The sequence below is a fragment of the Lactuca saligna genome, chromosome 8 (genome assembly GCF_052625555.1).
Source record: "Lactuca saligna cultivar CGN05327 chromosome 8, ASM5262555v1, whole genome shotgun sequence".
Taxonomy (NCBI): domain Eukaryota; kingdom Viridiplantae; phylum Streptophyta; class Magnoliopsida; order Asterales; family Asteraceae; genus Lactuca; species Lactuca saligna.
In genome coordinates this window covers 153,665,796-153,678,888 of record NC_136424.1, presented here as the reverse complement: position 1 = coordinate 153,678,888, position 13,093 = coordinate 153,665,796, and the positions used below count along the sequence as shown (strand labels likewise).

General features: G+C 34.4%; 1 protein-coding gene across 3 annotated transcripts; it reads right to left on the bottom strand.

The window, feature by feature from the left end:
- Window positions 1-7,943: 7,943 nt before the first annotated feature.
- On the bottom strand, window positions 7,944-12,650 carry LOC145009211 (MLO-like protein 10). 3 transcript variants are annotated; one of them, XM_078967894.1, is made up of 15 exons: window positions 12,257-12,650; window positions 11,847-11,904; window positions 11,554-11,762; window positions 11,328-11,444; window positions 11,152-11,212; window positions 10,795-10,883; window positions 10,382-10,456; window positions 10,186-10,274; window positions 10,023-10,072; window positions 9,767-9,807; window positions 9,493-9,666; window positions 9,360-9,395; window positions 9,020-9,087; window positions 8,886-8,946; window positions 7,944-8,592 (listed from the first exon to the last, which is right to left on the bottom strand). In XM_078967894.1, exons 1-15 carry the CDS (start codon window positions 12,383-12,385, stop codon window positions 8,170-8,172), a joined length of 1,680 nt encoding a protein of 559 aa, XP_078824020.1. In that variant the 5' UTR covers window positions 12,386-12,650; the 3' UTR covers window positions 7,944-8,169. The 3 variants fall into 3 exon arrangements, with proteins under 3 accessions (XP_078824020.1, XP_078824022.1, XP_078824023.1); XM_078967896.1 differs by having other exon boundaries at window positions 11,847-11,894; window positions 12,257-12,389; XM_078967897.1 differs by lacking the exon at window positions 9,020-9,087 and having other exon boundaries at window positions 8,224-8,592.
- Between the last annotated feature and the right edge of the window lie 443 nt (window positions 12,651-13,093).

Sequence of the window (13,093 nt, the reverse complement as noted above, 5' to 3'; positions counted from 1 at the left end):
TCTTGTTATCTAAATGTAATAATGGATAAACTAAATTTGTCATAGTTTATATGTTTGACTTTGTACGTAGTTTGAATCTGTAAGGCTGGTAATGAAATCTCAAACTATACCTATTATAGTTTGAATGGTTTGTTATGTTCATGTACTGTTTTGAAAAGTATGCAATTAAGTTTAGAAAAACATTCCTTATGCCCCGCATAGTACAAAAGGGATAAAATATTTAAATGTTTGATGTAAAACCGTTGTAATTTCATCAGTTTTTAACTTGTGAAAACTGTTATGTTTGGCTTGTATTCCCCCTGAAAACGTTCAAAAAAACTGTAAAAGCGTAGGGTATGAACTCACAGTTTAACGTAGGATCCGAATGTACGATCGATATGAGTGTTAAGTGTCAAGTGATGTTTCGTATACAAGTGGATCCTATTAACATATAGTAACACATATATGTATTAGATTAGGGTATTCCATGACTAAACATAATAGGAAAGCCACCCTAAGGACTTGGAAATGCTTGTACTAAGAGTCGGAGCCATAAATGATCAAACGAGGGAGGTGTATGGCCACAATATCAAGGGTTTTATGTGTGTGTGTGGCCAGAGTGTGCAGCCAAGGTGTGTGTGAGGTTGCACATAGGAGTGTACGGCCATACAAAGGGTGTGTGCGGACGTACACAGGGGTTTGCGGCCGTACACTCTTCATTTATGCTCCAAAAGTCGATTTTAAGTGTTTTAGGGCTCAAATCAAGTCCAACTAGAAGATAGGTGGCCAAACTCTCGTTTTGGAGGGTCTTTGAGGTGTGTACGTATGGCCACCTTATGAAGGTGTGCGGCCATACACCTTCAAGTGATGAAGAACATGAAGAGTTTCAGGCTTAGATCAAGGTTTCTTACCAGTATAACAGGCTAAATGATGGAGTACTTCATGTTTTTGAGGCCTTTGGAGTGTTCTTGGATGAAGATTCTAGAGAGAGAAAGTAGAGTGCAGCCAAAAGAAAGGAATGAGTGAAGGGGGTCACCCTCTATATATAGAGATGAGTGTGCGGCTGGAGGATAGGTGTGCGGCCGCACACCCATGTGGGCGACCGTACACACCTCTCAGGAGGGTGTATGGCCCAGTTTTGTCCCCATACGACTTGTTGACTCATTCCTAACCTCATTCCCGGTTGTACTCAAGCTTAGAACACTTAAATGAACCCTTAAACGACGTTAAAAGATAACGGAATCGAGTTTAATATTGATAAAATTGACTAATCGCACAGAATAAAAGTTTTGGGTTGTCACAATTGCCTTCCGATTTCCTAAAAAATATGACTGAATCCACCTAATTACACAAATCATGCACCATATCCATACCTCGCAACACGATGTCAACCCACCGAAAAATCTTTTGCCATAAGTTAGATGCCAACTCATACCTAAGAAACATATGATCTTTCATTTCCACGTGAATAGACCGAACACATCAAAGAAGGAGAACTTCCACGTCTTTTTGGCTTAAATTCCATCTCGTAGGAAGTATATCAAACATCATGCGCCAAACAAAAATATTAATCTTTCGAGAAACATATTGGTTTCACGTCGTCTCACAAACTCCATCCAAAAGAATTACATTATGAATAACCAAAACAATAAATCTAATAGTGTCATCCAACTCCTACCTCCAAACATCCTTCTCAGCAGAAAGGTGAACAAACCGATAAGAAAACAAGGCTCATCCAGTTTACCTTGCACCATTCCACCACTAATCAACCGACTCCACGATATAACCCAATCATCCGATCACATATTTGCAACAAGACACACATGCTTTGTATACAAATAATAAAATTGTGAGAACCAACATCTAAAGTTATATCTCCAAGCCAAACATCGTCCCGAAACTGAGTACTCCTCCCATCTCCAACTACTTTTCAATGACAAGAGTGAGCAATAATACCTTCATCGTGCATCGTTTTTATATGTTTATAGAACCAATAATACAAGATCAAACTCTTGAACCAAGATGCAACTGATTATCAAAAACATCGCCTCCTTTATACCCACACAACTTTGAAATAACCTTAACCCATACGGAATCTGCTTCATATACAAATTGTCATCGTCATTTTTGAATTAACACATGTTTAAGAGACTCTAAACTACCAATACAAATCCTACATTTCTCTTTAGCAACCACAGTAAGATTCCAATTAAACCACTGTATTTTTTTCCTAGTAGCATCGGAACCCCCAAAATTGATTAAACGGAATAGATTCAAGACACTTTTTAACTTGAGTCGACATCACAAAAAACGACATATAATAAGTCCCTAACAATCCAAATACTAACGTAATCAACACCAATCTACCACCAATAGACAACATATTTTCCTTCCATTTCAAAAGTTCTTTATGAAATTTTTCTATAATTAAACCCTGTCCAAAACTCGCAACATATTGATTCCCACCAGAAAACCAAGATACAAAAAATGGATTTTTTGCTGATAGACATCTTTTGTGACTAAAGAAAGCGATCAGACCTCTTCAAAATCAGCTCCCACTCTAAACAAATTGGACTTATGAAAATTTAACTTTAATACAGAAGCACAATAAAAACAATCCAAAACCCGAATCAAACCGACAATCTTATCTCGGGAACTTCTTCCAAAAAAATTATATCAACTTCGTAAAATAAGTGAGAAATCGACATAGAAAAAACTTTAATACATTAATAAAGGCCTGCTGCTACCACATCAATGACTGCAACAAGAAGAGTCTCAATCACCAATATAAACAAAAACGAGGAACAAGGGTCACCTTGACGGAGACCCCTTTCCAAAAAAAACTACAAAGAAGGGCTCCTATTAATTAAAACTGACACCTTAGCCAGCGAAAAACATCTTTGGTCCATTTAATCCACTTAGAGCCAAAACCCAAGTACATTATGAACTTATACAATCCCAGTATGCCTTTTCGAAATCAACTTTAAAAATCATATCTTCTTTTTCAACTTTTTTTACAAATCCGCTATCTCATATACCATAAGCTGCTCATCTAGAATTTGTCTACCCTTGACAAAATTTGATTGCTCATAACTAATAACCGAGTCCATAACCTTAGATAAGAGAAGCGCCAAAATCATAGTAATTATCCTGTATTGAGTGATAACTAAACTAATAGGACAAAACCAGACACTACCATTGGACTAGAAACCTTCGGATAAACGTTAAAAAGGAAGAATTGCAACATGAAGGAATTTTACCCAAGTTGAAGAACTCGGTCACAAAATCATAACATCATGTTTGATGATCTCCCAATATTTATTGTAAAATACAAACATAAACCAGGCCGATCCCAAGGATTTTTCAGACCACAAGCCCACACCATTGATTTAACTTCTTCCTATAAGATCATGTGTAACGTCCCAAAATTTTCATTTTAATAATAATAATAAAACCAGCACCTAAAACATGTTCATAAAACCATAATAGAAAATCAAAGTATATCAATCAATCATCTCAATACATCATAGTCAAATAAACAGAAGTCATATTGTGTGTGATGCGATCATCCAAACTCTTCCCCTTCGATCTGGAAGTACCTGAAACGTCAACTAGATACTGTAAGAACGAAGCTTAGTGAGTTCTCAAAATACCTCATACCATACATATCAAATATACAATGGGTCATGCCCAACAACCATCGGGCCCCGCCCGGCATCAAGCCCCGCTGGGAACAGATCTTTTAGAACATGAGATGGACCCCGCCATCATATTCTTCAGGTGGGACCTGGTATTCATACAGACACATAATGACATGCTAGAATCACTAAGATAAATAGCATACAATACACCATCAGGCCTCTCCTAGCATTGGACCCCGCCCGATATACATATTACATACTAACATGCAAGGGTCAAACAAACAACTAGCATCCTAGACTTAATAAATCATGGGCCGACATTAGTGCCATCGACGCGTCAAGCATAGTGAGGAGACTCACCTCAATCAGAAGATAGCAAATCTTACGCCCAAGTTTGTTGCACAACAACTCTTCAAACTGAACATAATCAATTCCAACCTTAGTTACTATCTAAGGTTGAGCCCATAAATCATAAGGCCCAAAAATATCCCAAATCTAAACTAGGCCCACTAATGGCCCAGGACCAACTAGAGAACCCTAAGACCCAAAATAGGCCCAAAAGTCAATGATCCAAGCTCCAATATATGACCCTCACGTCATGACCAGCTCATGGTCACTTCATGAGTATCAACTTGTCACACTCCCAAACCAGAACGGTGGAAATGTTCGGGGGCGGATGATGTCATGTACAGTATCACAACAATTGCATAATAGTAATCAAAGTACAACACCCATGATATTGATAATGTATAGTTTTTACATCTGTGTTCAAATAAATGTATACTTGATTAGGTACAACTTGGCTGCAATGATCCCCTGGATAGAATACGTGTAAATAACCGTATCCTAATTATATTATACACATAATTATATGTGTAAATTAGATAAAATAATAATTTAACATGACAAATAACGTTAGCTGGGTAACTGCTTTGATACTTGAGAGCATATGAGGTGAAAATGTTTATTGGATGTGTTAAATGAATCTCATTTTGTATCTTACATATGAAGGAAAAGATAGGCGGTTGAGGTGGTGTTTACGTTGGTAATTGGATCATATCAACATGTAAAATATCTAGATATTAGTGGGGGTTTTCGGCCAATATAAGGTTGATTTTGGCCTTAGGATGGCCGGAATCACCTTGGTTGTCCCACAAATGAGAGTTTTCGGTCTTAGTGGATGTTACAAAACCGAAAACACAATATTTCCCAAGATGCTCAAAACCGAAAAGACTCTTGTTCCTAGATGCTTAAAATCGCAAACACCTTTGATCCTAGATTCCCAAAACCGAAATCTCATATATAAGGTGTTAAATTTGGATTTTAACTTCACATTTTGACTTATGTTGACTCATACTATCTTATTTCTTCATAATATTTAGTATATATAAATATATCAACCTATATAAACATATATGTGCACGGTTTTCAATATATAAGTATATATAACTTATATAAATATGTTTTCTCAAGGTATACTCATATAACAAGTATATAAACATGTCCTTATGACATTCAAAGTTCTTATTGCATCAATGTTATGGTATGAATTCACTTGTATATGGTTGTAGTTTAGACTTTTATTTGAACAAGTATAAGTTACATTGACTTGAAATAACGGGTTGTTACACAACTCGACCCGATCCCAACTCAACGGGTTAACTCATCCCATCAAATCGGCCAATCTCGATTCCAGTCATCGTCACGTTGTGGCCACTCTTAGTCACGTCGTGACCTAATCTGGACAAAACAATCGGGATGACATGCATTCTCACGACATGATAGGCCCATTCCTCATGCCGTGAGCACTTCCTTGGCCAGCTTTGAGAAGTAAGGTCTTATTCCTACCAGCCACTACTTGGGACTTTTCATAGGGTCTTCCCTTACTCAAAAGATGATAAAAATCGTATCCTTTTAGTCATGCATGTCCAATGCATGACTCAAACACTCACTAGGTCAAAAGAGGGAAAATAGGATCAAGAATCATGCTTGGAGTCTAAAACTACTCCAAAACTCATATCCAAATATTATAATACAGGAGATGTCTCAATAATCCATAAAGTTGCCAAATTTATGGATCACATGCATGAAATCCCACACAACCATGAAAGAAGGAGATTAAAATCTAGATCTAGCATGCAAGAGGTAAAAATGCCAGAGCTTTATGACTTACAATGGTCCAAAAGCTCTACAAGAAGGTGAAGTAGAAGCTGGATTGCCAAGAGAACGCTCCACAAAAGTCTTCTTCCACTTCAACGAGCCAAAGACCACCAAATAAGTGCTTCAATGTCACCAAAAATGGCTAAGCATCTCAAGCACATCGAGATTAGGGTTTTCAGGAGCCAATAGAGTGGAGGAGGCTAAGGATGGGCAACCCTAGCCCTCTCATTCCATTAAATACCCGAAATATTAGGGTTTTGGTCATCAGACCGTTCTCATGCCGTGAACATTCAAAGTCTCACGTCATGACACGAGTAAACTTATCAATGATCACTCACGATGTGACCACCATATCTCACGTCATGAGCTTCTTCCAAAGCTAAAATTCAAGAAATTAAGTACCTCCATGATCCAGGTGTTACATCATGGCTTCCAAATCCAAAATCTAATCAACCGCGAGGGACCGAAATCTAGCACTACAATGAACCAGCGGAACCCCGACAATCTTCTAAAACTTCTATGCAAAATAATCGAAGAAGATCTCTTTAACCATAGCATGAGTCATAACCCACACCCCTTCGGATTTAGTGCATCTAATCGAAAGATAACGGCGTTTTCGATTAATTAAATCATGAAAAAACTTCATATTTTCATCCGTTTCTACACCCCCCTTTTATTTTCGCCATTTGAATATATTCACACATTTCAATTTGTTCAACCATCCGGATTTCACTTATAATTCTTCTTCGTGAAGTGGTACCTTCATCAACAATTTCTCTTTATCACCAACAAGTTTGAAAAACTCATTTTTCTTACCAAACTTTTTTCATGCACCATTTTTAAGGACCATTTACGTATATGTTTTTTCTAAAGCACTCATCTTGTTTTTAAAAACAATAAATTTATTCCCATTGTCTTGTGTCTCACCCGTGGACCACAACTTTTTGACCATATTTCCGAATTCTTCCATAACCAACCAGGAATTATATATTTAAATGGAGATGGGCCATAATCACAAACCTCCTACGAAAATATAATCGGCCTATGATCTAGGCCCGATAGTTCTTAATTAATCACTAGATATTTGCTAGAGCCCTGGATTTATTTCGGTCAATAACACGTCATACATCTGTAGCCAAAATAATGCGTCATACATCTGTAGCCAAATGAACAAAGTAATAGATTTGTGACAAAGTAAGTTTGCTGAGTCTTAACTTTGCGACTGAATTGGGATGATTATAATAAAAATTCCCAGTACCCAAATAGTTGGAAACTCAATACTTGGTACCAAAGTTACATGTTACAGGTATTGGGAATGGTACGGTTTTTTTGTAAATATTCTTGTATAATTTTATAAAAACTCTATACGTCCAAAATAAAGAATTACTTTTACAAGTTTTAAGTCTTAGTCTTTGAGTAGTATATTGAATTAGTTTTGAAACCGTTGTGCTAATTTTTTTTAAATCCTGAAATAGTTTTCTACAAAATTTCATGAATTAAAAACTAATAAATGGGTAATTTGAAGGGAAAATTTTATGACGTTCATGAAGTTTCCCTTAATTTAAATATCACTAATTTATATTTATCAAATACTAATAATTAACTAAAAAACAACATAGATACAATTTCATTTTATATATAACATTCCTAATCCTTTCGACAGATTTATAGACCAAATCTCCTTATCTAATAAAAGAATAGTTTTATTCTCCTCTTGACATGTGTAATGTTATTAAGTCTCATGATTAATGCATATTTTATTCTCCTTTTATCATGTGTCATCATATTATATCTCATAATTAATATATAATATTTGTAAACCTATTTATTCTCCATTTCAAATTTCAAATTTTTTATTCTAATTATATTAAATTAATAATATTAGAATAAAAATTAAAATAAACTTAATACAAATTATAAAGTGATATAATTTCACATATTAATTTAAATAAATGGTTAAAATTTATATAACTAAAAAATCTCTTAATTAATAATTTATTTAAAATAATTGATTAATAATTTTTAGTTTTTATTTTAAAAATTAATTAATTGTATAATTTTGGTTCCCACAAATTGTACACTAATATAAATATACACAAATGAATTGAATCCCGTTCCACCAACCAAAGGCATTTCAAATTTTCCAATATTCATAGAATCAAATTTCTTTCAAAACATTCTAATTCCTTTGATACATTAAAATTCCTTTCAAAAACATTTTAAGGTTTTATAGTACAACATAACAGTTTCAAGAATATTCCCAAAACGCATATATTTACTATTACACAATCAAATACCCCTTAACATAAAGCCCCAAGAAATAACAACCAAAACAACATTAAACATTACTACATCTCTACAACAATTAAAACTAAATTTGACAAAAATCTCATTTTGGTGGGGCAGGTTTAGCAAACGAAAAATCATCCTCATTCTTCATTTCCACTTCTTGTCGACTCTCACTAACCAACTCAATCTCATTATCACTATGGTAATCAACCCTAACATCAAGCAATTGTCTAGTAGATGATTCCGGAGAGAGTGGTTCGCCTTCAATATCGGATACATCCGTGTCCTCGTATGTAAAATTAGACCGTGTAGAATGGCCGGTGGTTTGGAAACGGTGGAGCATAGCTCCGGCGGTCCGGGAGGTGGTGGAGGCCATCGTATGAATAGGGCTGGCGGCAACACTCCCGGCGGTTGATCGAGTAGGTGACTTGCCGCCGTGTTTCCGCTTCACCGCCATTCGCCATTGCTTTAGGGCTTTGGCGGTGTGTTCGTCGAAGATGGATTTCTTCATGTTCGACCCCATCTGCAGATAGATACAGATATAGATATAGATACAGATATAGATATAGATATGTGATAGGCGAGAATACCAAAATTTTCTATTGAGCAAATGTATCTATGTATGTTTTTGTACATATAGAAATAGAATAATCAAACCTACAAAGGAAGGATATTCTTTTTAAGATTCATAGAAAAGTAATATAAAAAATGATTGTTGTTATAACAATCATTTTACCCTTTAACTGTTACTACTTATTAATAACATATAATTCAAATTTAACAGTTTTCACATAAAATGAGTAGAAATTATCGAACCTGTGATAGAAGCGCGTATAACGGAAGTGTTATATAGCTGCACAAAATCAAAACTCCAACCCTGAAACACAAAATATATATAAATTACGCATCAAAAAAAAATGTGTCCAATTTTATTAAAAGAAAATACTCACCCGATAACAAGTTTTAGTATTACGAGTTTCATGTTATCATGGAAGCAAGAATTGATCTTATATTCATACTGCACATGCACAATAAATTAAACACTCTTTTATAAATCAAGAAATAGCAACGTGTTTTAATTCATTTATAGATTAGAGCATTGTACTTTTTTTTTCTTATTAAAAGATTGTACTCTGAAAAACCTACCCAATTATATCATTCTACATTGAACTTTTTTCTTATTAAGACATTATAGTAGGGTAAAATTTCGAAGTACAATGTTGAAATACAAAGAAATAATTTATTAAACTTAAGTACTTATAAACATCAAAACAAAAAGCAGTTTATTACCCAAATCCACAAGAAGTAAGTTATCTGAAAGGCATTCTGTGGTAACAAAAGAACCAATAAAACAGTTAGTGACATGAGGATAAATAAATATCAAATATGTGATTAAAAAAAGTCCTAAAAAGTAAAATCCCACCTGAAAAAGGGCAAAGTGTATGAGATGAAGCATCAAACGTGGCTTTGAGAACCAAAAATATTTATCAGAGGCTTGAACAAGAGGAATCCCTTGGATAACTGCATGTCTTTCTGTTATTTCAAGAGCCATTTTTGTTAAGATCGATTGAAGCTTTGTTCCAACTGCTAATATAACCTACACAGTAAATAAAAAATAAAAAATGTCAATGCACATAAATCGTCTGTGCAAAAAGACTATAATGCCCTCAAAAAGACGGATGAAGAAAGGCACGTACGACTAATGGAATTATCGATGCCCAGAACATCGCCTGCCATCCTGTAACAAATTAGGGTTTTTATGAAGGAAATTTTGCAGATTTCGAAGCAATTCATAATGAAAAGAGATTGAATTCGACTTTTTTTGAGTCAAATGGATTGCATTTCGACTTTGAAATTGAAATGGATTCTAAAGATTTTGCACAATGTTTTGATAATCATATTAAACTTACGAACATATTCAACAGATTCCAAGTTAATGATTTAGTGACTTACCATTAACATTTAGAAGCAAAAAGATCACAAACGACGCCCATAGCACCGGACTACAAAACATCAAAGGGTTATTAATTAGTGATTACGTCTTTATACTCTATTATAGCAATGAAAATTTATTTGTATTTGAACAATTTTTGTCACATTGACAACATATTTGTACCTTACTCCCACAACAACTTGGAAATCGTCCTCTAATGATCGTTTAATGTACTTTTGGAAGTTGAATTTAGTTCCCGGAGCCAAATGAAGCTAAAAGAATCGAACAATTTCCAATTTAGAAAAAAAAATAAAAAAAACATTACATAAATAAATAAAAAATCAGTAAAGAAACAGTTATATGACTAATAAAGTCTCACATTTATGAATCCATTTCGCAAGGTCATATAATCAGACCTACTAACAGATCTAAAAAACTGTCGGAAGAAGCATCCCTACATAAATAAAGCTTCCATTAGCAAACTCGTGACATAAATATTTAGGGTTAAATGCAAGAAATAGCAATGTACTTTTTGTTAATTTGTTTATTATAGCTCAATTGTACTTTGAAAAATATAATTAGTAAGAAAAAAAAGGTTGGATGTATAATGCAATAATTGGGTGGATTTTCTGAAGTGTAAGGACTTAATAAGAAAAAAAGGTGAAACCTACAATGTTGTAGGTAATAGAATATTGAAAGAAACTATTAGGATGCTATATTACACAAATAAATGAAAGTACATTTTTTATTTCTTGCATTTATGAATATTTGATGAAGTTTTTGAGAACTTACAATGTAAAAGAAAAATGGGATTCGGGTCCAAAAGCTTGTATGTGCTCTCACAAAAGAAGTCTCGTGTGTAAGCCTGAATCTTGAAGGATCTGTATTTTGATTTTACATTTTCATTTTATTTAGCTTTTAGAAGTAACATGTTCATTTCTTCCTATTATAGTTTATAACATTGTACTTTGAAGAATCTACCCAATTATAGCAATATCATTCAAATACAAACCAATTTTCACTTCTATATTTGGGTAGATTTTTTCGAAGTATAATATCATAATAAGAAAAAAAAAAACAAAAGTACAATGTTGTAAGGAAAAATATCATTTCCTTAATCCTACATAAAGCATGTATTTATCTATATACCATTGGAAAATTCGTAATCATGGGATAATGTCTCTTGCTCCCATTGCTTCCACCCACGAATCTATAAAGAAAAAAGTAGCACCAAATCTCATCAATATATAAAACATACTATTTTCATTATGTGAATTGCATAAAGAGTAAAACAACAATGTTAGTAAACAATAAACATAGGGTACCTTTAATCTCCCAAGAGCCATTGTTATAGCACTATATGCAACGTGCAAAACAGCAAGAAAGAATATGAGTATGTGCAATTGATGTAACCCATCAACAGTTATAATCGGCACTTTCCCCTATCAAAAAACAAACTTAAAATCTCAATATTACAGATTTTGCAAAAAAGGGTTGTTCATATGAGATTGCAAATCGTATTATTTATGATGAATTGATTGTTTGAGTTACCTTTTTGCAAGTAGATGCTTTGGCGCCAGCTAAAGATCTGCGCTCTTGGTACCATAGAAGCAATCGGTGGGCAACTTCTTCTTCAACTTTTTCTTTCTTTTTAGTACATGGCAACATCGTATTAGCAACATCAATGGGGATGCATATTTTCGCAATGTAATACTGACTAAATGTCAATATTAATGAGATAAACCCTAGAACCATTAGCTCTACATGTTCGAAGAATTAAGGGTTAGAAACCAATGCGAATTCTTGAAAAAGAAATTGGGGATGAATATGAGTGTGATGTTTACCAGCTTTGACCTTTTCCAGAGCTTCGAACAAAGCTTTCTTGTGCTTGTCTGTGAAAAACTGAGTGTAAATTTCGTTCTTTCAGTAACTTCCAAACATAAAATTCAAGAGTTTTTTTTCAAGATTTATAATAAAAAACAGATTATCGGGAGTCGAATCAACATCAATAGAAAAAAGGGTCAAAACTACAGAAGAACTCAATTCATATTCTCCAGAGAAAACTGGGAAATTTTCCAAGTGGGTGTTACTTAAAAGGTTGAATAAAACTAAGATATTTTGACAAAAACGAAGTCACAGAAATTACTACCCAGTTTCTGGGAAGAGCTGGGAAGAACAAAAACCCATAAATTTGAGAGGTGGAAAGGGAATAAAAATGAAGAGAAACGAGCAATAATGGTGGAAAAGCAGTTACCTTTCCAAGTCTATGAAGAACTTTCTCTAAAGCTATGGAGACGACGATGATGATTGCACAAACACCAGCTACAGCCCATGTCGGCGTTTGATCAAGTTCTCTTGTACCTTCACTTGTATCCCCTGCCATCTCGACCCTCAAACTCAAGATTTAGTGAAAGATTTAAGGTTTTTGAGACATGAGTTATATGAAGAAGAAGAAGAAGATGATGATTTTATATGAAGCTTGGTCAGAGCAATGTTTGGTTTGAAGTTCTTAGTTGACCGACACTGATCTGTTCATACACAAAAGAAGAAGAAGAACAGTGGAAGGTGACCGGGAGAATGGTGGTATTGGGTAGATCCTATCTATCTGCACACTTGTTAAGCGCGAGTTGAGCTTTTGTCCCTCTCAATTATTTAGTTTAGAAAACAGCAACATACATTATAATATATTTTAGAGTTATGTGTATGGTCCCGGACGTTTACCAATTATAACTTTTTTAGTCTAAAGATCTATTTCTTTCAAAGATGGTCCCTAATTCAAACCTTTGTGTCTCTGATGGTCCCTCACCCTTACTTATGTCTGCCCGCAACCATTAACCATCCTCATATGTTGTACAAAATTACACGAGGGAATTTTAGAATTTTATTTCAATGTACGTTTAATACCCTTTCTCCTTCTCTCTGAACATAGATGAAACACCAGCACCATGAATCGAGCTCAGTAATCATGAGGAAGTTTCAATCTTTGAGACCACTTTACAATTTTGTTTGTACTTATGTTTTTGTTCAAGCACACTTAATACTCTCTCTCTCTTTCTCTCTCTCTCTCTCTTTGAACATATCAACTTTGAAT